Source organism: Leopardus geoffroyi, chromosome B2 (assembly GCF_018350155.1).
Source record: "Leopardus geoffroyi isolate Oge1 chromosome B2, O.geoffroyi_Oge1_pat1.0, whole genome shotgun sequence".
NCBI classification, from domain to species: domain Eukaryota; kingdom Metazoa; phylum Chordata; class Mammalia; order Carnivora; family Felidae; genus Leopardus; species Leopardus geoffroyi.
Window position 1 is genome coordinate 123,847,904 of NC_059332.1, and position 24,754 is coordinate 123,872,657.

At 40.1% G+C, this 24,754-nt stretch overlaps 1 protein-coding gene and 1 pseudogene across 1 annotated transcript; both read right to left on the reverse strand.

Annotated features, from left to right (window-relative positions):
* Positions 1–1,009: 1,009 nt before the first annotated feature.
* Positions 1,010–24,754, reverse strand: IL22RA2 (interleukin 22 receptor subunit alpha 2). Its single transcript, XM_045499775.1, has 5 exons — positions 24,455–24,754; positions 18,187–18,322; positions 15,414–15,592; positions 2,939–3,108; positions 1,010–1,922 (listed from the first exon to the last, which is right to left on the reverse strand). The coding sequence occupies exons 1-5, from the start codon at positions 24,666–24,668 to the stop codon at positions 1,773–1,775; spliced, it is 849 nt and encodes a 282-aa protein (XP_045355731.1). The 5' UTR covers positions 24,669–24,754; the 3' UTR covers positions 1,010–1,772.
* LOC123610083 lies at positions 4,356–4,509 on the reverse strand (annotated as a pseudogene).

A 24,754-nucleotide genomic window follows, 5' to 3' on the forward strand; every position in this document is an offset into this window, starting at 1 on the left:
TACCAAATCCCAGAGGAAGTTCTAGAGGGTCTGATAAAAAGCGCTTAAGCTATGGAGTAGATAGATGTGGTCTCTTGACCTTATCAAATCACAACCTCTCAGAGGTTCGCCTATAAGGTGAGTGACCATCTATTTTGTGATAACCATGACTGCCTTGTGGGCAAGTGTGAGGGCTAAAGATACAGTGTGGACTGCAAATGTGGACTTGTACAGACTGAAGCCTGGACCTGCTCAGGGATGTGCCTGGAGAAATGACCATCCCTTCATCCAGTTTTATGGTTAGTTCTTGGTATTGGGCTGAGATTGTCTCTAGATCTGTGCTCAAATTCATTTTTTTCTGACCATATGGGAGAGCAATGAAACTAATTCTCTAGCTCCTATTCTGTCTCTTATTCTCTCCCTCCATGCAATTCTGGTAATTTTTAATCCACTTATTATTGTGTGCAATTGTGTATAACCCGAAGCAATTACTGTATTGTTATCACGTTTAGGAGCAGTTTTCAGGAGGAACTGTACAAATATTCTATGATATGTATCTCTTCACAAGAAAGACAACCTTAAACACACATACAAGACTGAGCCCAAAGTGGAGAAGGCAGCTTTTTGTTGCCTAACCTGAGCGTTAGGCCAGACCTTTGCTCAGGGGGTGGTGGAGCTTCTGGGAGGTCACTGGTGGGTTTTCTTTGGCCCTATAATCTCCACTCACACCAGTCCCACTTCCAAATAAACCTACCACCCACTGTATGCTTTCAGCTTCAAGCCAACTTCTCTACCTGGTCCCCAACCACCCTCCATACCCCCCCACTCAAACTGTCATTCATAACATCCTTGTGCGAGAGAAGGCGATGGTGCCACCAGCAAGGACCCTTTGCCAGGAGGGTTGAGTAGTAACTGTGGTATAAATTGGAGTCAAAATTTCTTTTCACTTTGTTGCTGAAAGATATTTACTTGATTTTGAGATTAAGGATGAATAATTTTAGGGCGATATTAAGAAACAAAACAAAACAAACACAGAAAAGAAACCTTTAATGTGAGTATGTATTAAATGAGGGAAATTGTATTGCCTAGGATTCCTTTGGTATTTAGATGTTAGTGTCAATATTAATCTAGATACTAATCCAGAGATCATGAGAAGTCTTTTTTTTCAAATGCTATTTGTATTTACATAGAATAGAAGTTGAAAGAAAATATTGGCTCATTAAGTGGAAATATTTTATAACAGAAAATGAATGTATGAAAAAGTACATTCATATAAAATAGGAAATGCATGGAAAATATTCATTCATGTAAAAGTTCCATTTATGTAAAAATTGGCATATCTATGTCAAGTGAACTGTCTCAATAGCGAGTGAAAAAGGATTGCTTCAAGATTGCTTTTGTCTGTAGCACTCTCTTAGAAAAAATTAATCCAACTGTCTTTTGTTAAATGTCTACTATTACCTTGTCTCTTAAATGTTTATTCAGCTGTCTTAGAACAATGCAGGCTGTGGTTGGGATGTTACATTCAGAGACAAAGTTCCGCATTCAGAGAGGACTTTATTCTTTGCCTCCTCTTTAAATTCTAATGTTTTGAGCCATGTTGCTTAAATTAGTTTACCAGTAAAATGTAAAGGAAGAAAGAATGGGTAAACAAAGAGTTCCCCAAGGTGTAATTAATGGTGAACACCGCCTCAAGAAAATATAAGCACCACTTTCAGTGAGATCCTTCAAACATGAGCCATCCCGCTCTCAGAGGGTTTTGATTTCCATATTGTGGAGCACTCCAGAACCCTTCAAGGAAGTTCCACACATTTCTCTTCACTTCTCCGACTTCTTTTGTCTAGCATGGGCTGGTACATTTCAGCCACTACACAGTAAGCAGTGTGAGGTGCCAGAACTCCAATTTCAACAACTCTGTGAGCTCCTTCATATACCTTTTGTTCCTGTACATAAGGGGAAAAGTAAGATGACAAATGGCTTTCAGTTAGTCACTGATTTGCTCTATTATTAAGAAGTTGTCCACGGTCTCAGTAGTAGGGGTTTCTTCCCAGACACATCCTCTTTCTCCAGAGTCCTAGTTCAGAGCCTGATAAAGGGACAGGTCATGGCTGTGTACATGCGACATAAGGGCTGTTGACTGGTTGACTCAATGGCCAGAATCCCTTTTCCAAGAATTTATGCTGTGCAGTGAGGAAAATGGAGGAGACTTGGAGGCCACTGTAGACATGCAACATGTGGCCAGAGACACGGATCGGGATTCTTTAAGACTCTCTTCTCTATCCGTCCTTCCCTGTCCCTTCAAAGCCCAGCAGCACTTTATTTCCTGTTTCTTCCTGTCCCTAAGATCAGTTGTTTATTGGGAGTTTTATTAAGCTCCTCCCTTCCCCCTCCCCTTTTCTATTTGAACCAGTTTGAGTGAGTTTCTGTTCCTTACAACCACAGGAAGCTTGTCCTAGATGGACACCAAAAAGGAACATTCAATTAACTATCAAACAAGATAAAGGCACAGATGGTAGATTAAAATACTATAACAAAATTGGCCTAAACATATAATGCTGTGATCCAAAAGCCACTTAAAAAGAGTGTGTAAAATCCATAAAAATTAGTATTTGTGGTCATCAAATGGAATTAAATATTGTTAACACCAATCTTTAGATATGCACCAATCTTTAGATAGTCACTTTAATTTTCTTCAGGCTAACTAGGCAGGATGAAGTGGAGACCAGCCGAGCAAAGGCACACACACACACACACACACACACACACACACACACATCTGATGGTGATGCCAATCACAAATTGCTTATCAATGAGGGTGGAAGTGAGAAGGAATTGAAAAAAAAAGGTAAAGAAAAGTAAAAGGAATTGAGTGGCAAAAGAATGGACATACTTTAGAGCTAAAATGTTACTTAAATGAACAAAAGAAAAATACCAAACTTACCTATTCACCTGAACTTACCTTTCCCATTGAATTGTTAATTATAAAGACTCGATATACTAGCTCATAGTAATTTTCTATTGATACATTTTTTCCTTTTTGGTCTCTATATGGTAAACCTGGAGCATGAAGAATCACCAACAAAGATCCATTAACTTGAGTTATATTCATGACTGGAGGATCAATTTTCGCTGGAGAAAGAATGGGAAAATTTGACAAATCATTAAAATAATGTAATATTTCACATGGACACATTATACATAATAACAAGTCACTACTAAGTTCAGAGATCTGGCAAAAATCATTATGAAGAGATACTCTGACACCTAAAATATGCATGTCTGAGAATTCTCTTTAAAGATAATTTTTTATTTGCAAAGACTGGTACCTCCTGATTCAGCTTTAAGAGGACATTTATCAATCATTTCCCCAACTCTTAGTGATTGTTTTGTAAAATTAGGTGTAAAAAGTTATTTGGGTGGAGATTTCAAATATTTTGTAGGTTCTTAAAGATGTGAAATTTCAAAGCAGCGTTAAAACCATTTGAAGACTTGTTGTTATAAAATTAATTCAACAGGGTTATGTTATATACTATGGAAGAGCATGGGAAGGATCCAGAGAGAGAATTTTCGGTCCTTGCATTTTGATATGATTAACCAGATCATTATGAACTAGGAAAGAAAACTGGATAAATTAACACTTTAATTTTCTTCAGATTAACTAACGGCAATTCTAGGAAGAATTAATTCTATGATGGATTTGTTGTTGTCTTCCTTCTTGGTATTCGTTACATATTTTCAGTTTGTAAATTCATATCTTTTATAATTCTTGAAAATCAACCATTCTTGATAGATAAGAATGATGATAGCTAGACAGCTAGACAGCTAGACAGACAAGTGCATGAAGAGCTATATATGCTTTTCTTCTGGAATTTCAGTTCAACACCTGTTAGAATTTCTTACTTGATTCTCTATATATCTTAACTTTGGTCTTTCCATCTGTTTTCCTCAGCAGAGTATTCTGAATGGCTTTTTCAGACCTGTCTTCCAATCCACCAATTTACTATTCAACCATGTCTAAACTGGTCTTTAAGTCTCCAAATTAATTTTTTTTTTCATTTCAATGATTTTTTTTTTCATTTTGATGAGCTCTGGGTCTTTTTCAATCTATCTGGTCCTAAAAAATAATATTTTGCCTTTGATTATGCTTTTATTTTCTCTGTTATATCTTTAAACTTATTTATTTTGCTATATGCTTCCACTATTATAAGTACTTGAAGTGCTAGTAAGGTAGATGGCTGTTTCTTCCAAACTTGCTTATATTGATCTACTCCCTTGTGTTTTTGTTGTTGAGCACATGTTTAAAGTTGATACTTTCTTTTTTTGCTGCTTTGGTTTGGATTTTTTTATCTAATTTAACTTAATTTTTTTTTTTAATCGGGGGACAGTGTGAAATTCCCCACGAACAGAAATTGTGCAGCTGAGTTCCCCTGCTTGAGGAAATTGCAGGTGTCAGAAAGACCTGAGTGCTTTGGATGACTTCTGCCTTGAGAGAACCATGTGATCATGGTATCTCCTCTGCCATGTAAGTATGAATTTTTAAATTAAAAAAAATTAATGTCTATTTATTTATTTATTTTGAGAGAGAGAGAGAGCGCGCACAGCAGGGGAGGGGCAGAGAGAGACACACACACACACACAGAATCCGAAGCAGGCTCCAGGCTCTGAGCTGGCAGCACAGAGCCTGATGTGGGGCTCAAACCCACAAACCATGAGATCATGACCTGAGCCAAAGTCGGACACTCAACCAACTAAGCCACCCAGACATCTCTGAATTTTTAAATTTTAAATAAACTTTCATTAGCCTATAAGATAGATACTGACAAATAAGTAAATCATATGGCTCAACAAATCTTTACAAATAAACACTCCTGAATAGCCATCATCCAGATTAAGAAACATTACTAGCACTCTAGAAACCTCCTTCATGTTTTCTCCAATTACTTAACCCCAGAAGATAACTACAATTGTACTGATTTCTATGACCGCATATATCAGTTTTTGAAATCATGCAATATACACTTTTTTGTGACTGGTTTCTTTCTCTCTCTATATATATATATCTAGATCTAGGTCTATAGAGAGATATAGATATAGATAGATATAGGTATATAGATATGTAGATATATAGATATATAGATATATAGATATAGTAATAGGTATGGATATAGATATAGGTAGATACAGACACAGATACTTAAATTATGGGCTGAATTGTGGCCCCTGCAAATTCATAGGATGAAGTCATAAGCCCCCGTACCTCGGAATATGACCCTGTTTGGAGACAGGGACTTGGAAGTGGTTAATTAAAGTAAAATGAAGCCATATTGACTTCATGGGTGGTATTGGTGGGCTTTACTCCAATATGACTGGTGTCCTTACAGGAAGACACGGACATGCGTGAGCACAGAGGGATGACCATGTGAGGACACAGAGAGAAAGCCAAGCCAAGGAAGAGAGGCCTTAGAAGAAACCAAACCTGCTGATACTTTGGTCTTGGACTTCTGGCTGAAGAACTGTGGGAAAACAAATTTTTGTTGTGTCAGCCAGGGAATCTATGGTATTCCGTGACAGCCCTACCAAACTAACGTATATATTATGTAGTATATATATACTAATCAATATTGTTGCATGTATCAAGAGTTCATTCTTTTGATTGCTATGTAGTATTTTTTTTTAAATGTTGATTCATTTCTGAGTGACAGAGCATGAGCAGGGGAGGGGCAGAGAGAGAGGAAGACAGAGGATCCGAAGCAGGCTCTGTGCTGACAGCAGCAAGCCTAGTGTGGGGCCCAAACAACTGTGAGATCATGACCTGAGCTGGTCGGACAGTCAACTGACTGAGCCACGCAGGGGCCCCTATGTAGTATTTAATTGTATGTATATCACAATTTATCTATTCACAGGCTTAGGTTGTTTTATGTAGGTTTAGCTTTTATAGATGTTTCCATGCTTCAGGAGACCCACCAATTTATATTCCCTTTAGTGGCATATGAAAGTTCCCATTGTTCACATTCTAACATTTGGCATTATTATTTTTAAAAAAATTAATTTGGGCTATTCTGGGAAGTGTGTTTCATTGCGTTCATTGTGTTTTTAAGTTGCATTTCCCTGACGACTAATGGAGTTTCACGTGTTTATTGGCCATTTGGATGTCCTCTTCTGCGAACAGCTGTTCCAGTCTTTTGCCCATTTTTTTAAATTGGTTTCCTCGTCTTCTTCTAATTAATTCGTAAGAGTTCTTTGTACATTCTGAGCACAGTTCGTTGTCAAATATAGCACTGTGAATATCTTCTCTCTGGGATTTGTGTTTTCATTATTTTAATGGTACGTTTTGATAAACAGAAGTTCTTAATTTTCGTGTAGTTCAATTTATCAGTTATTTCCTTCATCAGTAGCGCTTTTTGGGGATCTGGCTATGCCAAAGCCATGAAAATATTCTCCCATGTTGTCTTACAGAATAGGAGGCAGCAAATATTCTCTGTAAAGGGCCAGATAATAAATACCTCAGGCTTTCGGGCCGCATGTGTCTGTGGTAACTGCTCAACTTCGCCATGGCTTGCAGTGCAAAAACAGTCACAGGCAAAATGTAAATGAATGGGTGTGACTGTGTTACAATAAAACTTTATCTACAAAATTAGAAGCAGGCAATTTGGCTCACAAGCTGTAGTTGCTAAGCTTTATTGTTTTCGTCCAGCCAGACTCGGTTTTGTAAATGGGTGACGTAGGGGAACAAGAAATATAATATTTCCAACTGATCTAATCTCGTTTAGACCATAGTGATGCCACTGAACTAAACTATGAACATAAATCAAATGATCGTATATGTGGGTTGTGTTGCTTTTCAACACTGTATTTGGTTTTGTGTCTGCAGGGTATCCCTGTGGCACCATCAACCTGGTACAATCTCAAGATGGTGTTTTCTGAAACTCAAAAGTTCGATATATTTGAATCTCAAGGCTTTATGAATTTAGGAAACACCTGACTGCTGACAGAGTGAAGACAAAAACACACACCCTCCTTTGTTTCCTCTCTTTCTCAGAAGGGCTCTCCCTAGTCTGTTCTTTTATTTATAGGAGCTCTTCGAGGGTCTAAGATTTTATGAGGGTACTAGTTGTAACTCCCCACCTTGTGTAGACCTACAGCCTTGTCTCCTGCCCCAGGGGTGGGGGCTCTTACCACTTAGGGTCTAGTTCCCAAGTCTGGGAAAATGCCCTCAAGGACAGCAAGGCTTCCCTTTGTTTCCCCTCTGGTTCCAGTTACTTTGCTTTGAAGCCCCGGAGATTTCCTTTATTTTCTTTTATGTTCTTCTGTAGAGTTAAAAAAAAGCTTATGTTTTATCCAGACTTTCTAAGCATTTTAGAAGAGGACAGTTTCTACCATTACAAACCCCCACCCCATCCCATTTACTCTGAAACCAAAAGTTGTTAATTCACTTTTCAGTTGTCGGAAATTTTGCCTAATTGTCTTGAAGGTGAAGGATTTCCCCCTTTTTTACACTTTAATTTTGTGAAGTGGTTGCTGTTTAATCCTGTTTGTGATTTCCTTGCTCCAAATTTGAGTGATCAAGTTACCGTAGACCCCTTGTCTGTCTCTTGCAAGGTGAGAAGAGTTACTGCTTTTTGCAGGCTAGTTTAATGTATGTTTATTGTTCTCCTGGATAAAAAACATATTTCTAACATTCTTGTCACATATCTAGCACCAAGAAACCAAAACCAAAAAAAAAAAAAAAAAAAATCCAGTCCTCTTTTTAAAATGTGACTCAGAGTTTAGACTTACTTCAATTGGTAGACATGAGTTAAAGATGAATACTGGCAAGGTTAAATACTACCGTGTATTTTCTTTCTCACTAATGTATTTATACATAAACTGATAATCCTTGCCCCTTCTGGCCCAAGCTGTTATTATTGAAGAATTTTCTTTTAATCATATGCATGCAGAACCTGTCCTTTGAATGTATGCGTTCATTATCTTAGATTTTTATTGTTTAATGTGATATTTAACCTTAAATACAGGTGAAGTATATATTTCCAGTGTTGGCCTAGAATTCCAGTGAGCCCGGCTGCAGATATCACAGGAGCTCCTACTGTGTGGTCCATGATGCTGAGCTTTGTAACTGAGTGACCATTCTTGACCCATGCACTGAATTGTGATTTTGTTACAATGGACAATTTAAGATTACTTCATCTCCCAAGACCAATTCATTCGACTGCTCTCTCCTTGAAGCATTAGCCTCTTGGAGCATTCACAAATATAATGGACTCACTGGTTTCCTCCTACTTTGTACTCAGGCATCCTTTAAATACCTGGACTTATTCAACTCTCCTCAATACTTTCTGCCTAGACAATCCTATCAATGCCCATTGTACTACATGCAAATGACTCACAAGTTTGTGTCTAATAGAGTCCTGGATCTGTATAGCTATTTCCCTTAGATATCTGAAAAGCATGTTAAACTCAACATATTCGAAATTGACTTATGGTCTCCATTATTCTGCATCCCATCAAACTGGTCTTTTCCCATCGAGTGGCATCCAAAAATATCTCAGTGATTCATCCGGTTATGCAAGCCAGAAGCTTGGAAGTCATCTTTGACATGTACCTTCTTCCTTACTTCTTTATGCAGCCCATCTGCAGGCCCTGCCAATTTTCCCTACCAAATGTCCCTTCAATGATAAATTTTCTATAGTCCTTTCCATTATTCTAATTTAAGCCAAATCCTGTCTCTTACAGGCCAGTACAGGAACTCACTAACTCACTTCCCTGTATCCAGTCTCTTCGTTTTCTGATCTGTACTTCCCAAATACAGCCAAATTGATCTTTCCAATACACAAATCTGATCACATCATCCCCTGATTAAAATCACTTTATATCTTTCTGGAGGATGCTATAACTCCTTAATAGAAAATTCTCATTCCTGGTCTATCTCTCCAGTCCCATCTTATTTCACAGCCCCTCTGCCTGCCCCTCATCACCATGCAGCTGTCTTTCAGTCTCTTGTACCTGTCATGCTTCCTCCTGCTAGAGGGCCTTTGCCAATGCTATTCCCTTTGCCTGGACTTGTCCACCTTTTCTTATGTAGTTAACTTCTATTCATCTTTAGATACCAGCTCAAGTGTCATTTCCCCAGACATGCTTTTCCTGACATCCCTGATCGTGTCCCTCCTTGACTAGGCTCTCATAGCACCGTGGGTCTGTTTTGTGCCACCTGTCATTGGTATCATTTTATGTTTATTTGTATTATTATTTTATTAAAGTCTGTCTTCCCCGTTGAACAGGAATCTCTATGAAGATAGAAACTTCTTTGTGTCTTCTGTGCTTGCTATTTTCTCCCCAGGACCTAGTACAATGCCCAGAACGTAGGAAGTGCTTTATAAATACTTGCGGAATGCATAAAGTCATTCAGCCATTACTGAATGATTTTTAAGTCATTCCATTAGAAACTCAGATCTATTCCAAAACTCCACAACTATTTTCAATTTAAGAAAATATGGCTTTAGATAACACTAAAATCATATTGAGCCTCAAATGCTGCTTTAACTTAAGTTTTTTTTTAATGTTGCGTTGTCCCTAGATAGATACCAGGAGTCAGAACCCCTTAACTTAAAGCAACACCCTGTTGTTCAGAAATGGATCTCACATTAAGTCAGTGCATGCAGTTGATTCATTAGGCTTGTATCATAGACTCTAGGAACATGCTGTTCTATTATCCCTAACAACATGCTTTTCAAAACATTTTTTTCAGAAAGCCTCAGGACCTGTGGCAGGAGAGGCAAACAAAGCTGGAGGTAAGGAAACAGGCAAGTGAGCAGGGCTCTTGCTGTCTCTTCAACAAGAGTAGCTCCAGTTTTGACTATGTGATGCACTGCTTTCTTACTCTTCTTCTTAAGTGGTCTTGGAAGAAGGTTTTTGTTGTTTTTTAGAGGTTTGTTCCTTCCTGGAGCAGTCATACAGAAAGAACACAAAACCTCCTTAATGCAACACTATCTCAATTTAGATAGAACTGAGTCAAAACTTCAGCTCATCTCAGCCAACATCTTTGGCTAATCTTACCAACTAGCCTAACGGATCACACTCAAGAAAGCTTTGTTTGAGAAATAAATTTGAAGTTGACCCCATCTGTAGGTTTGAATATAGTAATTAAACTACTCTGCAAATTCCCCTCAGTGCTGTGTATCAGCCTAGTTGTGCAGTCTCCTTTCCTCCACCAGAGAATTGCTGAAGTGAATTGGGCTTCACTCTCAAGTTATTCCAAGAAATACTGTACTGGAGGCCATAGGTAGTTTACTCAATTGCCATTCTACTCTCTTAGTGGTTGAAGATTTGCAAAACTAAAGATGTCTTTTTCTAAATCCAATTCCATCTAGCATTCTGGACATGATCTAATTAGTTTGGATTTAATTGGACATTACACTAGTTAGGTCATTAGGGTGAGATTTGGAAGCAATGATGCCACCAGTTTTATGATAAATCTTTCATCCTTTCCCAGAGGGTAATTGTGAATTGAAGAAAGGTAAGTATAGACTCTGGCCAGTAATGGGACCCTGGTTCTCAGTTGATGATCATTTCTGGGGACTCAGAATACCTCTTATAGTGCATTCTTATAGTGGTCAGGCAATGAAAGTAAATTTAATAAGATATACACCACAACTGACAGAATTCATTTCCATTCTGGTTCCCTGATCTGTGGCATGGAAGTTATGATGGGATGAAAGGCCAAGTGGAAGCCAATGGAATTTCTCTTTTGAACAAAATTTGTCCATCAAAAACACCTTGAAAAATGCCGGGGTAGTGAAATGTGTCACTTCCCCCACTTAAGTCATTTATTTGAATTGTACCCTCCTCTCCCCAAACCATGGATCTTAAATAATTAAAGGGATAATTGTACATGTACTCAGGTGATGACCACGGTGTAATTGCTATTCAGTTACAGTGTCTCTGTTCTGGAGCCAATCAATAGAGCTATTGTTTGGGGAATTTTTTCCTCCTTTTGTCCAATAATTAGAAAGCATCAGAACAATTTCTTTTCACTTGGCTTTCATTGTCATCTGGATCTTTATCACATACAGTCTACAGAGTCTTTGATATTTTTACCACGGAATATCATGACACTGATTGAACTTGGTATGCCTAGAGTTCTAGGCACTATAGATGCTTGAGTAAGAAACATGTTATAGAAACATGTTGGAGTAAGAAACACGTTGGAGCTATATTTCCTCTGGGGTTTGTTGAGACATTTCCTCTCAAGTGAAAGACAAGCTATTTCACTTTGCATCCCCTACTGCTAAGAAAGGTTCACTGGGTTTGTTGGGCCTCTATGCATTTTGTAGGAAACACATACCGTATTTAGATGTGCTACCCATTTGCAAAGTAACCCATAAGATTTTCAGCTTTGAGAAGGACCCAGACTAAATGACAGACTTCTCAACTAGTTCATGTTGCAGACAAGCTACTCTACCACTTGTCTTTTATGATCCAGAAAATCCAACAATCTTCAAAGTATCTGTGACAGATCAGGATGCTATTTAGAGACTGTGGCAATTCTAAGTCCCTGGATGTTTTGGAACAAAGTCATACCCACTTTAGGAAACAACTATGTTTCTTTTGAAAAAAGCTCCAGATTTCCTTGTCCCTGAACCCTGATAGAAAATGAATGCTTGAATCAAGGGATATCAAGGAGCCATGTGGTCTGAGTTTCCTATCATAAACTGGATGTCCTCTGATACAGAAACTCATAAAATGCACAAAAACATGCCAACAGTAAGTGGAAACAGATTATAGGAGTCTAGCCTCTAGCACGTCTTAACATCAAATTAATTCACAAAAGTAGGTGGTTTATCCTCTCAGCACAACTACACATACTGTCTTATCACTTCTTCCTCCTTTATAGTTATGGCATCTTGAGGAGTCCCCTATGACTAGTTAAGAAGAAAAAAAATAAGCCTGTTTCCCAGAAGGTTCTGCATGACATGATGGCACTGGCCAGAAGTGGACTGCTACAACATTATATACACTCAGTTGGTGGCAGGAGGTCTGGGTAAGAGGTATGTGGAGGGACCCTGAAGCAAATATTTCTGTGTCCATGTGAATGCAAAGCAACATACACCTACCAAAAGGAAGCTTTCAAAAATCTAGGTGGATATGAAATTGCAAGGGACCCAGAATAGCCAAAACAATCTTGAAAAAAGAAGAACAAAGTAGGAGGGCTCACACTTTTCAATTGCAAAGTTTGTTCCCAAGCAACAGTAATTAAGGCAGTGTGGTACTGGCACAAGGATAGATGTATAGATCATTGGAATCAAAGTGAGAACTTAAAAATAAACCCACAGGTCTATGATTAACTTTTTTTCACCAAGAGCACCAAGATCATTTGGAGGGGAAAGAATAGTCTTTTCAACAAATGACACTAGAACAACTGGATAGCCATTTATAAAAGAAGGAAGGTGGACCTTTACCTCACACCATATATAAAAATGAACTCGATGGAAAAAGATCAAAATGTAAGAGCTAAATCTATAAAACTCTTTTAAAAACTTCAGATATACCTCCACAGCCTTAGATTTGGCAAGAGATTCGTAGATATTGCACCAAAAGCACAAGCAACAGGGAAAAAATAGATTGACCTCATAAAAATTTAAAAAGTTTGTGTTTCAAATCACTCCACCAAGAAAGTGGAAAGACAAACCATAGAATGGGAGAAAATATTTGAAAATCATATATCTGACTAAGGACTGGTATCCATAATATATTAAGAGCTCTTACAACTCAATAATAAAAAGACAAATAATCTAATTTAATAATGAGCAAAGGAGCTAAATAGCTAATTCTCCAAGAGACGTTTGCAAACAGCCAATATGCACATGAAGAGATACTCAACACCATTAATCATCAGGGCAATGCAAATCAAAACCACACGAGATACCACTTCATACCCACTAGGACAGCTATAATCAAAAGGTTAGGTAAGTGTTGCTAAGGACGTGAAGAAATCATAACCCTCATACACCGCTGATGGGAATGTAAAATGGTGCAGCTGCTTTGGAAAACAGTCTGGCAGTTCCTCAAAGGATTAAACCTAAAGTCACTATGAGATCTAGGGATTCTACTCCTACGTATATACCTACAAGAAATAAAATCATTTGTTTACACACAAACTTGATACGAGTGTTCATAGAAACACTATCATAGCCAAAATGGAAGTGTCTATCAGCTGATAGACATAGTCAGATGTCTATCAGCTGAGCAAACTGTGGCATATTCATATACTAGAACATTATTCAGCCACAAAAAGAAGTGAAGTGCTGATACACGCTACAACATGAATGAACCTTAAAAACATTATGCTAGGTGAAAGTGGCCTGCCATGAAAGACCACATATTATATGATTCCACTCACGTGAATTGTCCAGAACTGAGAACTCTATAGATATAGAAAGTAGATTAGTCATTGCCTTGGGCTAAGGGACTGGAGAAATGAGCGAATAGGATGGTGATAGCCGAAGAGTGGGCGTTTCTTTCTGAGGTGATGAAAATGTTCTAAAATGGACTATAGGTGATGGTTGTAATGTCTGTGAATCTACTAAAAACCGCTGAATTGTACACATGATATAGGGAACGTAAGGGGTGCCAATTATATCTCAATAAAGTTGTTTTAAATACTCCAGGTGGAGGCAGTGAAAACTTATTTCCCCAGTGTCTCATACTTGCTCCATAGGCTCATGAGCAAAATGGTTGTATGAAAGGAACAGAGACTTTATATAGATTCTACAATATGGACTTCCCTTTTCAAAGCTGGATTGACACCACTGAATAGAAGAGGACCAGTGCTGAACCCCTAGTATAGTTCACTTTATATAGTATATATATATATATATATATATATATATATATATTTTATCCCTTCCAACAGGGAGGGGAAAAGAGACAGGGGAATAGACACTTTTCTGATTATAGATTTGTCTTCTCTGCGTCAACGCTTTTATCAGCAGCCCCCCTGACCACCCACCATGAATGTAATGGATGCCTTATTCATGAGCATAGTACCTGATGAGACATTGTTTATGACAGAAGAACTAAGTCAATGTGGAAGAGGTGAAGTCACTCTCATACCCACAGGAGTATTTGACCTTCTGATATATCCCATCACTTAGAAACCCCTGGTTTTATGGGAAGGTAAAGTGGCTAATTGAAAACTCAGTTTGAGAGCACCTTGTGAAGTTGAACGTGAACTGGTATATGCTCTAATCTTGTGACCAATATATGGTGCTATTTCTTCCGTAGACAGCACTCACCAGTCTAGGACATAAGAAGTGGAAATGGGAGGGGCAATTCTTGCTGTTAAACATGATGAGCAACTCATGAAATGGCTTGTTTCCAATACACTTGATTAGAACAACAATGGTTTCAAAAAATTGGAAATTGAGACCGCCTCCTGACTGTTTGGAGCTCTTTATGCCATTTAAGCAACACGGAGAAAATGAGATCCTGTGTTGTCTAGGGCAATTGGTTCTGACTCTCCAGGGGAAGCAGAGTTGCTATATACACAACAGGGTCAGGTAGAAGTCTGCTTAGTGTCCCCTGGGATGCCTCTTAGAACTCCTACTTTCAGTGATAAAAATTAATGTAAAATTATGTTCAACTAACATGGTAAAGATTAAAAAGACTTAAACTCCTCAAGAGTGAAGAGCTGAGGTGCTACCTGGAAAGAAAGCAAATGTTGAGTTAATAATGAGAGAAGTTATAAATATTAACTACAGCTACATGACTAGTCGCAGTTTTAAGGACTGTTGTAGATATCCATATTTTCTTTCTTGTTTTGTTATGCATGTTTTTGTACATGTAAATTAAGCGCTTTCCTTTTACTCTTTCCCTTTTGTTCACTATTTTATATAAGGTCGGTTGGTCATGGTTTTTTATAACTTATATTTTAGGTTATATTATTCTAGGACTATGACTGAGAAAAAGAGTATATGTCATTGAGGAATGGATACAAGAACAAGCTTTTGGTCTTCCCTTTGGGGAGATGACTAAAAGTCTTAATTTCCTCAACAGAGAATCCTTCTGAAGAGTATTTTCAAGAACTTATTCCCCATGCTCAGAAAAGGACTAGACTTCTTTCTTAGTGCCTAAAACTACTTTTTTGTCCTAGCAGGTAACAATTGGGTAGCAGGCTAGACTGTGAGCTCTGCAGTCAGATGCCATAGAACGTGAATCCTGACTTGGGTTGTACAGGCCATGAGACCTGGCCACCTACTGGAGCCTCTGTGCCTTGGTTTTGTGGGCTATAAAATAAAGATAGTAAAAGCCATCTTTGGGGGTTGTTCTGAGAATTAGATCAAATGAGATGATGGTGTAGACCTCAGCAAAGCACAGGGCCTGCTCTATGGGGCTCCTTGGGGTCAGGAAGAGCAAATGTAAAGGAACTCCATGGAACTCACTTTCCCACCAGGGAGTGAAGCGCTGTGTCATGGTCCAGCCTGAGCGGATCCCAGCTGAGATGGTCCTCACCCTTCCATAGTAAGGTTCCTGTATATCTGATGTTTCATTGGTAAGGTCACAAAAGGATTCGAGAATACCCCAACAGTCCTCTTTATTTTTCCATTGTCTCTGTCCATACCTATAGAAGGAAAAGACAAAGATCTGAGGGTTTTTTTTTTTCTTCCCATTGAAGGAGTCATCCATTTTTTTCAGTCTATGAATATTTTAAATGGGTTGAGATTTGTCCTCCAACATCAGCACCCCTGTGAAAGCTTATGGCTACTCTCATCAAGTATCTTTTACAAATATTTTATTCTTATTAATCCAAGTGTTATCTTGCTGAAAGAAAAACTCCACACAGACACCTTCTGTATCCATAGCAAAGGGGTTTCAGGGTTTTTAATACTTAGTGAAGTTATTCTTCTAGTATATGAACCAACTTCCACTTTTGAGTACTAGCTTCCCACATCCTTAATGCTTCTGAGGTTTCAACCCTGTGGTTTTCTTCACTTCTCATCAGCCTGCTGTTGAGTAACGTGGCCGATTCTGAGAAGTCGCTACCACTTTTTATCTCAGGTGTTGCTTACCCAACACATCTGGTCACTATTTTTGTTGAAAATGGGGCGGGGGTTAATAGTGAGGAAATCCTGTAATTAGGAACTAGGTGTGAAGGAGGGGAGCCCATGATAGAAAGGTCTGAGTCAAAGAAACAGGTTGACTCAGCCCAGGACTATGGGACGATGTAACAGCAACAGGGACGATTAAAGCTTCCCTTCCTTTTCTGTCACAAATCAGAAAAGACACAGGAAGACGATGGTGGAAACAGAGTGGAAATTAGAAGCTGGGGTGAAAGTCTTCCCAAAATGTTTGTGAAAAGACTTGAAATCTAGCTTTCTGGCCATATAATGGCCTCTATACTCTGTAAACTATATAATGGCAACAGTGGCATTTTATCAAAGGACACCATTAGAGCAAAACCAGTGACATAAATTGAATACAGTTTGATGTCTTTTAATTGTTATTTATTGTTGAGACATTGTCTTTGCTAGCTACATTTAGTTGTTGTGGTTGGCTTCTCTTCTAACGTGGTAGCTCATTTCTTGTCCTATCCCAAATGGGACGTATATTAACAGTAGACCCACATGGATGGAATAGTACCATGTGCTTTCACCAAGTGAAAGATTTCAAAAATAGAAATCTGCATTGTGCTCTTGAAAATATGATATAGAGAGGAATGGATGCAGGCATTCTGAGTCTCATACAAGTTTGGGAGTATTCTTTAAGAAAAAAAAAAAACATTACAAATATAAAATTCTCCCATGGGATCTTAAAGTTTAATCTTCATTAGTTTCATGGTAAAACAACTTCTAATCCAATTTTAACACTGGACCATAAACAGGCCCTATTTATGCCGCCTAAGGGGGAAGTATAAAAAAAATCCCTACATTCTATATGCTGGAGTATCTCCAACTATGCACAAATCTGTTTTTAGAATGGAACAGTTTTTATTGGAAAGATGCATAAATTTTACAGCTGCTACACAAAATATGTTGAGAAAAGCAGCAGTATTTAGAGACTGAGAAACTTCTGGAAATAGTTCTTATGAGGTTAGCAAGAGGTTAATTAATGGGGAGATCTGACCTCAAGCCTACCCCCATGCTCGAGAGACATGGAATAAAAATTATGGAATAAAAAGTGTGATGTTGGTCCACAGCTACATCTGATGTTCTGAATTTCTAAGAAAAAACTCATGGGAGCGAAAGTGCAATATCTCCTGTCTCAGTATCTCTCATCCAGCATCTTAAACTGTGAAAGAGAAGGAGGAGGCTCGGAAAACCCCAAGAAGTGTATGAGTGGGAAAACCCGCCATTTGCAAATCAGGAGCTTGTGTGTCCAAGGCCTGGATCCAGGGAAGGAATTGATTGTATCTGATGTTTTTTTTGTTTTAATTTTTTTTAACTTTATTTATTTTTGAGAGAGAGAGAGAGAGAGAGAGAGAGAGAGAGACAGCGTGCGAGCAGGGGAGGAGCAGAGAGAGAGGGAGACACAGAATCTGAAGCAGGCTCCAGGCTTCGAGCTGTCAGCACAGAGCCCGACACGGGGCTCGAACTCGTGAACTGTGAGATCATGACCTGAGCCGAAGCCAACCGACCTGAGCCACCCAGGTGCCCCTACTGTATCTGAGTTTTGATAACGATCCACCAGAAACATCCTGAAGAGCCCAGAGAGGAGCATGCAGCAGCACGCTCTGGTTTGTGTTGGTGCTTACAGGAGCCATTCGTTTCTGAAAAGAATTTTCTAAATTTTCAAAAATGGCTTTTCAATTACAAAATATATTGTGTACACTCATGTCCATGTGTCCCACAGCTTGTTCACCAATTATCAATAGCATCAAGTTAGTTGAGTGCCTACTATGGGCTAAACAATGTGCTTCCAACATTCACTAGATAAATATGTACTGAGAGGCCACTATGTGGCGTCGTGAAGCCAAAGGCTCGGCCTGTAAGATCTCGGTGCTGGGTCTCCGAGGGACGAAGCGTCTTCCCAACAGACTCACATCATCATGCATTTTGTGTCCCCGGGCAACCTTCAAGGAGACACAGCCCTCCTGTCCCCACCTCTTCTTCTCAACCTCTCTGAAACTGAGAAAAAGATCCTAACGCTCCACTGCATTCTCGAACATGAAATTCTACTGACCATCTCCATCAGCTGGAGGAAACGCTAATTACTTACATTTTATACTGTACGAAATAGATACTGCTGTTGCTGGTACAAGCCCTCCCAGGCTGCCAGTGCAAAATGTTGTGGAAATTTCGAGACTGAAAATGTACTCGCTGAGGCATCAGGGATTCATGGGCTGACTGGGTTTCTGGAATAAAAAGAGAAGGAAAAACATTGAACACGGATGCAGGCACGATTGTTATTAGCACTACTTTTCAGTGTAATACCGGCATCAGGATCTCCTAAAATAGTTGCTGTAAGTGCAGACGGTGGAGGTGAAACCTAGAAGCCGACATTTTGGATCTTGAATGCGACGATTTTTGTGCACACTGAAGTTTCAGAAAAACTGTGTTCCTGACTACACAAATGTAAGGGATATCCTCCCACCCCATTCCCAAGCTCCAGAGGAAGTAAATGGCAGTGAAGAAAATATTGTCCTCAGGTCCTTCCATGATGGCAAAGGAATATAATGACCAAGATGAAAAGCGCCACACCAAGGCCACTCACCCACCTTCCTTATTATTTTATTTTATTTTATTTTATTTTATTTTATTTATTTTTTAAATATCATTTATTGTCAAATTGGCTACCATACAATGTGTAAAGTGTGCTCTTGGTTTTTGGGGTAGATTCCCATGGTTCATCACTTACATACAACACCTCGTGCTCATCCCAACAAGTGCCCTCCTCAATGCCCATCACCCATTTTCCCCTCTCCCCCACACCCCCACCCACCCTCAGTTTGTTCTCTGTATTTAAGAGTCTCTTATGGTTTGCCTCCCTCTCTCTCCATTTGTAACTATTTTTTCCCCTTCCCTTCTCCCATGGGAACCAAACCTTCCCCCTTCTGTTAAGTTTCTCAAGATCCACATATGAGTGAAAACATATGGTACCTGTCTTTGTCTGACTGACTTATTTCACTTAGCAGAATACTCTTCAGTTCCATCCCTGCTGCTGCAAATGGCATGATTTCATTCTTTCTCATTGCCAAGTAGTATTCCATTGTATATATAAACCACATCTTCTTTATCCATTCATCAGTTGATGGACATTTGGGCTCTTTCCATAATTTGGCTATTGTTGAAAGTGCTGCTAGAAACATTGGGATACATGTGCCCCTGTGAATCAGCACTCCTGCATCCTTGGGATAAATTCCCAGTAGTGCTATTGCTGGGTTGTAAGATAGCTCTATTTTCAATTTTTTGAGGAACCTCCACACTGTTTTCCAGAGCAGGTGCACCAGTTTGCATTCCCACCAGCAGTGCAAGGGGTTCCCATTTCTCCACATCCTCTCCAGCATCTGTTGTTTCCAGAGTTGTTAATTTTAGCCACTCTGACCCGTGTGAGATAGTATCTCAGTGTGGTTTGATTTGTATTTCCCTGATGAGGAGTGACGTTGAGCATCTTTTCATGTGTCTGTTGGTCATCTGGATGTCTTCTTTGGAAAAGTGTCTAGTCATGTCTTCTGCCCATTTCTTCACTGGATTATTTGTTTTTCAGGTGTTGAGTTTGGTAAGTTCTTTATAGATTTTGGATACTAACCCTTTATCCGATACGTCATTTGCAAATACCTTTTCTCATTCTGTCGGTTGCCTTTTAGCTTCGCTGATTATTTCCTTCACCGTGCAGAAACTTTTTATCTTGATGAGATCCCAATAGTTCATTTTTGCCTTTAATTCCCTTGACTTCCGAGATATGTCGAGCAAAAAATTTCTGTGGCTGAGGTCAAAGAGGTTGTTGCCTGCTTTCTCCTCTAGGGTTTTGATAGTTTTCTGTTTCACATTTAGGTCTTTCATCCATTTTGAGTTTATTTTTGTGTATGGTGTAAGAAAGTGGCCCAGTTTCATTCTTCTGCATGTTGCTGTCCAGTTCTCCCAGCACCATTTGCTAAAAAGACTGTGTTTTTTTTTCCCCCCCACTAGATACTCTTTCCTGCTTTGTCAAAGATTAATTGTCCATACATTTGTGGGTACAATTCTGGGTTCTCTATTCTATTCCATTGGTCTACGTGTCTGTTTTTGTGCCAATATCATACTGTCTTGATGATTACAGCTTTGTAGTAGAGGTTAAAGTCTGGGATTCTGATGCCTCCTGTTTTGGTTTTCTTTTTCAATTTTACTTTGGCTATTTGGGGTCTTTTGTGGTTCCATACAAATTTTAGGATTGTTTGTTCTAGCTTTGAGAAGAATGCCGGTGCAATTTTGATTGGGATTGTATTGAATATGTAGATTGCTTTGGGTAGTATTGACATTTTAACAATATTTATTCTCCCAATCCATGAGCATGGAATGTGTTTCCATTTCTTTGTGTCTTCTTCAATTTCCTTCACAAGTTTTCTATAGTTTTCAGCATACAGATCTTTTACATCTTTGGTTAGGCTTATTCCTAGGTATTTTATGATTCTTGGTGCAATTGTAAATGGGATCGATTTCTTGATTTCTCTTTCTGTTGCTTCATTATTGGTGTATAGAAATGCAACTGATTTCTGTACATGGATTTTGTACCCTGTGACTTTGCTGAATTCATGTATCAGTTCCAACAGCCTTTTGGTGGTGTCTTTCGGGTTTTCCATGTAGAGTATCATGTTGTCTGCGAAAAGTGAAAGTTTGACTTCTTCTTTGTCAATTTTGATGCCTTTTATTTCCTTTTGTTGTCTGACTGCTGATGCTAGAACTTCCAACACTATGTTAAACAACAGTGGTGAGACTGGACATCCCTGTCGTGTTCCTGATCTTAAGGGGAAAGCTCTCAGATTTTCCCCATTGAGGATGATATCAGCTGTGGGCTTTTCATCTATGGCTTTTACGCTGTTTAAGTGTGTTCCTTCTATCCTGACTTTCTTGAAGGTTTTTATTAAGGAATCACCCACCTTCCTAGGAGCCATTCTGTTATGGCTACACTGAGACAAAATCTGGCCTGGGACCATTTTTGACCCTAGGAACTCAGCCCAGAACTCAGTTTCTCCTTCCTCAGGTTCTTTCTCAGCCTCTGGGTCTTGCCTCATTGGCCTCTAACCTCTACCAGGTGACCTGGCTTTATTTCAGGTAGATGAGCCTTTGCCGCCCCAGTCCTAAATGGCTGCACTTATCAGTTTGCATCTTGGCTCCAAGAACCCAAGCATAATTGCTGAGATGAACCTGTCCGTGCTATCAAGGGAGACTGCCCAAGACCCTGTTGTGTTCTGAAAAGAGTCTCGGCAATAATTGTGGCAGGAGAGGGGATAATTGTGTATTGGCGTGGCTTGTGCTTTCCTCCACAACTGATTGAATGAGTGACCCAATCTCACCTGCATTCAGTCTTATGGAAGCAAGGGATCTTGACAAAATTTTGTTCTAGAGTCTGCAGGAAACTAGAATATGTCACTAAAATATGCCTCTTTGACATAAAAAATATTGTGAGCTGAAGGCAATTAAGAAGCAGCAAACACAGGAAAACTCTCTCCCTTGTCTGCCTAAAGGCAAGATACAAATTCTCTTTTTACTGGAGACGGACTTATCAGCCCAGAACGGCACCATGGGAGTCTGTAAACAAACCTTCTTCTATTAATTTCCTCCCATATATTTCCCTTACCACAGTCTGCCGCCCTTGGAAGCCTACAACTGCTTTCCTGTGTCCTGTCATATCCCTGCAAAGGTATTTTTCTTCGTCAAAGATGCTAGATAAGCTGAAATGCTATTGAGTTACTCTTTGCTTATGTTCCTCCCTCGTGATGGGCGCTGCACGCGTTAATAAACAATTTGTTTTTCTCTTGTTAATCTGTCTTTTCATTAAGGAGTCCCAGCGCAAAGCCTAAGATGGGCAGACTTGAAGTTTTGCCTCCCAACAAGTGCAAATTTTCTGATCAGGGATAGGAAGTCCAGCAGAAGGAGAGGACGTCGGGAAATATATCCTGCTCTTTTCCCTGGGTCCATCTTCCACCCCTCACCCCTCCAGGGCGGCCTCCTGACTCCTGCTTCCCCCTGCTTTGTGTGGTTCCGCCCGAGGGTCCCTGCACTGGCCCTTGCTCTCCCCGCATGCATCATTTCTTTTTTTTTTTTTTTTTTTTAATTTTTTTTTTCAACATTTATTCATTTTTGGGACAGAGAGAGACAGAGCATGAACGGGGGAGGGGCAGAGAGAGAGGGAGACACAGAATCGGAAACAGGCTCCAGGCTCCAAGCCATCAGCCCAGAGCCTGACGCGGGGCTCGAACTCCCAGACCGCGAGATCGTGACCTGGCTGAAGTCGGACGCTTAACCGACTGCGCCACCCAGGCACCCCCCGCATGCATCATTTCTTTACCTCCTTCAAGTGTTTGCTCAAAAATCACTGAGGTGTCAGAACATACTTCTGAGCCCTGAGCCCGTGATCTCAGCTCTGAACATTTAAGATTGGTTACAGTCTAACAAAGGAGGCTGTTTCCTTACGTATTTGTTTTTACCAACCAAATACTGTTATTTGGTCTGTTTGCTTTTATTTTTCTTTTTTGGAACTCCTCCAGTGCATCGAATGCTGGTGTGTTCATGGTAAGAGTCTACGGCCAGCGTTGATTTTTCTCACGGGCATCACTACCGGATCAATCCTGTATAGCACATAAGCATTCCAGAAGTCTCAGGATAGGATGCACACAATTTCCTAGAGGCTGCGCCTAGGGCTGATCTGCCACCCCGAGGAGTGTCGGCTCAATGCCCTTTATGTCCTCCGTCTCTGGATTTCTTTTCTCACTTTTATACCACCACCTCCGCCACCACCAACAATAATAGCAAATCTCAGTGCCGGGCACCGAGTGCTTGTACCTGCATTAACTCACGTAACCTGCCCAGCTCTTCTCTGAGAGAGGTACTCTTGCGGTCTCCCTCTTCCAGACAAAATCGGTGAGGCTGATTTTGTACCCAAGCATCTGGCTGCAGGGTCTGCCTGTCACCCACCACAGAAACCAAAAGCAGAGCCTCCCTCAGGAGAGAGAAGTTAATGGTGGGGGAAGAAAAAAAACACTGCACTGAGAGCCTGAGGATATTCTTTCTCTTCCTCTTTCCCTCCTCCTCCTTCTGGCTGGCATTCACTGATCACTGGACATGTATGAACATCAAACGTTTATCAGGCACCGTGCTGGAAGCTTTATGTCTCATTTCGTATTCACAACCACCTAATCAGGTAGGCATTTTTTTTTTTTAATTTTTTTTTTCAATGTTTATTTATTTTTGGGACAGAGAGAGACAGAGCATGAACGGGGGAGGGGCAGAGAGAGAGGGAGACACAGAATCGGAAGCAGGCTCTGAGCCATCAGCCCAGAGCCCGACGCGGGGCTCGAACTCACGGACCGCGAGATCGTGACCTGGCTGAAGTCGGACGCTTAACCGACTGCGCCACCCAGGCGCCCCCAGGTAGGCATTTTTAATACATGTTACAGATGGGGAAGCTGAGGCTTAAAGACTTTGTGGATCTTGCCCAAAGTTACAGGCCTGGTAACATGTAGAGCCGGAATCATTTTGGTAGTGCTTGAATTCCTGCCATATTTGGCTAAACAAGCCCTTGCTATTGCCAGAGACCAAAGGTGCCCTGTACTCAAGTCCACACCTTTCTGAAAGAAGAGGGATTGAATTGTTTTTATGTTACCAGCCTCTGAGTATAGTCTTAGAACAGTTACTTGAACCATTTACACTGAGAGGTACCTGTTAACTGGGGGGGGGGGGGGGGGGGGTTTAATGGCCTTGATCAGAGGCGTCTTGGGGTAAGATGTTCTCTGCTCTTGAAAAGTCCTCTGTGAAAACCAACAGCAAATTCTTACACGTAGCTTATGGTCTCTATTCTGTGCCAGGCACTGTTCTAAGCACTCAGTATATATTAACTGATTTATTCCTCCCAGTGACTTACAACCCCCTTTTTACAGATGAGGAAGTTGAGGCACAAGGGGGCCAAGTCAGTTGCCCCAGGTTTTCTAGATGGTAAACGACAGAGCTGGGATCCAGACTCGGGCAGTCTGGCTTAGGGGGCTGCTCCTAATCACCATGCCACAGTGTCCCTTGAAGGCAAAGGAAGCGCTAAGGAGACAGAGAGGTGGGTGTCCCTATGTCCTGGGTGAAGTTTCTTGAATGCCTCCTCTTTGGTAGCTACTTATTAAGGCCGCATGGCGTTAGGCTGCAGACAGAAGTTGACCCCCTGTCTGTTCTGATCATTTCACGACAGAAGAAAGCTGACATTTTTACAAAGCCCAGAGAAGCACCAGTGCCGTTTCTAACAGTCCCTTGAGCAGACTCAGAAGACAAAGCCGTGAACAATTAAAAAGAAATGAAGCACTTACCCACTACACCAGTCAGGAGGAAACTGATGAAGAAGCCTAGAAAGCAATGTTTAGGCGTCATGGTTGCAATGTGACCGGTCAGACAACCAGTGCTGCCCTCAACGAGAGCACAGCTCTGGACAGAAGAGGAAACTGTAGAATCCTCATGCCGGACATCCCCTCGTGGGTTTAAGCGGTTCCTTGAAGGAACTACAATTTCATTTTTTAAATACATTATATTATGTATTATTTTAGGGTTCTTATAAAAGAATAAAAAACCACCAAAAGATATGTGCACTAAGTCACTTCAGTGTGGCAGCT

Bases quoted from the DNA above. Each gene is read 5' to 3' on its own strand.
- IL22RA2 (XM_045499775.1), bottom strand. From the start codon at position 24,668: ATGTATTTAAAAAATGAAATTGTAGTTCCTTCAAGGAACCGCTTAAAC. The intron at 15,593-18,186 runs GTAAGTAATTAG...TTCCTTCTATAG, and splicing joins TATTTCGTACAGTATAAAAT to GTATGGACAGAGACAATGGA. The intron at 1,923-2,938 runs GTAAGTTCAGGT...CCTTATGTACAG, and splicing joins TTAACAATTCAATGGGAAAG to GAACAAAAGGTATATGAAGG.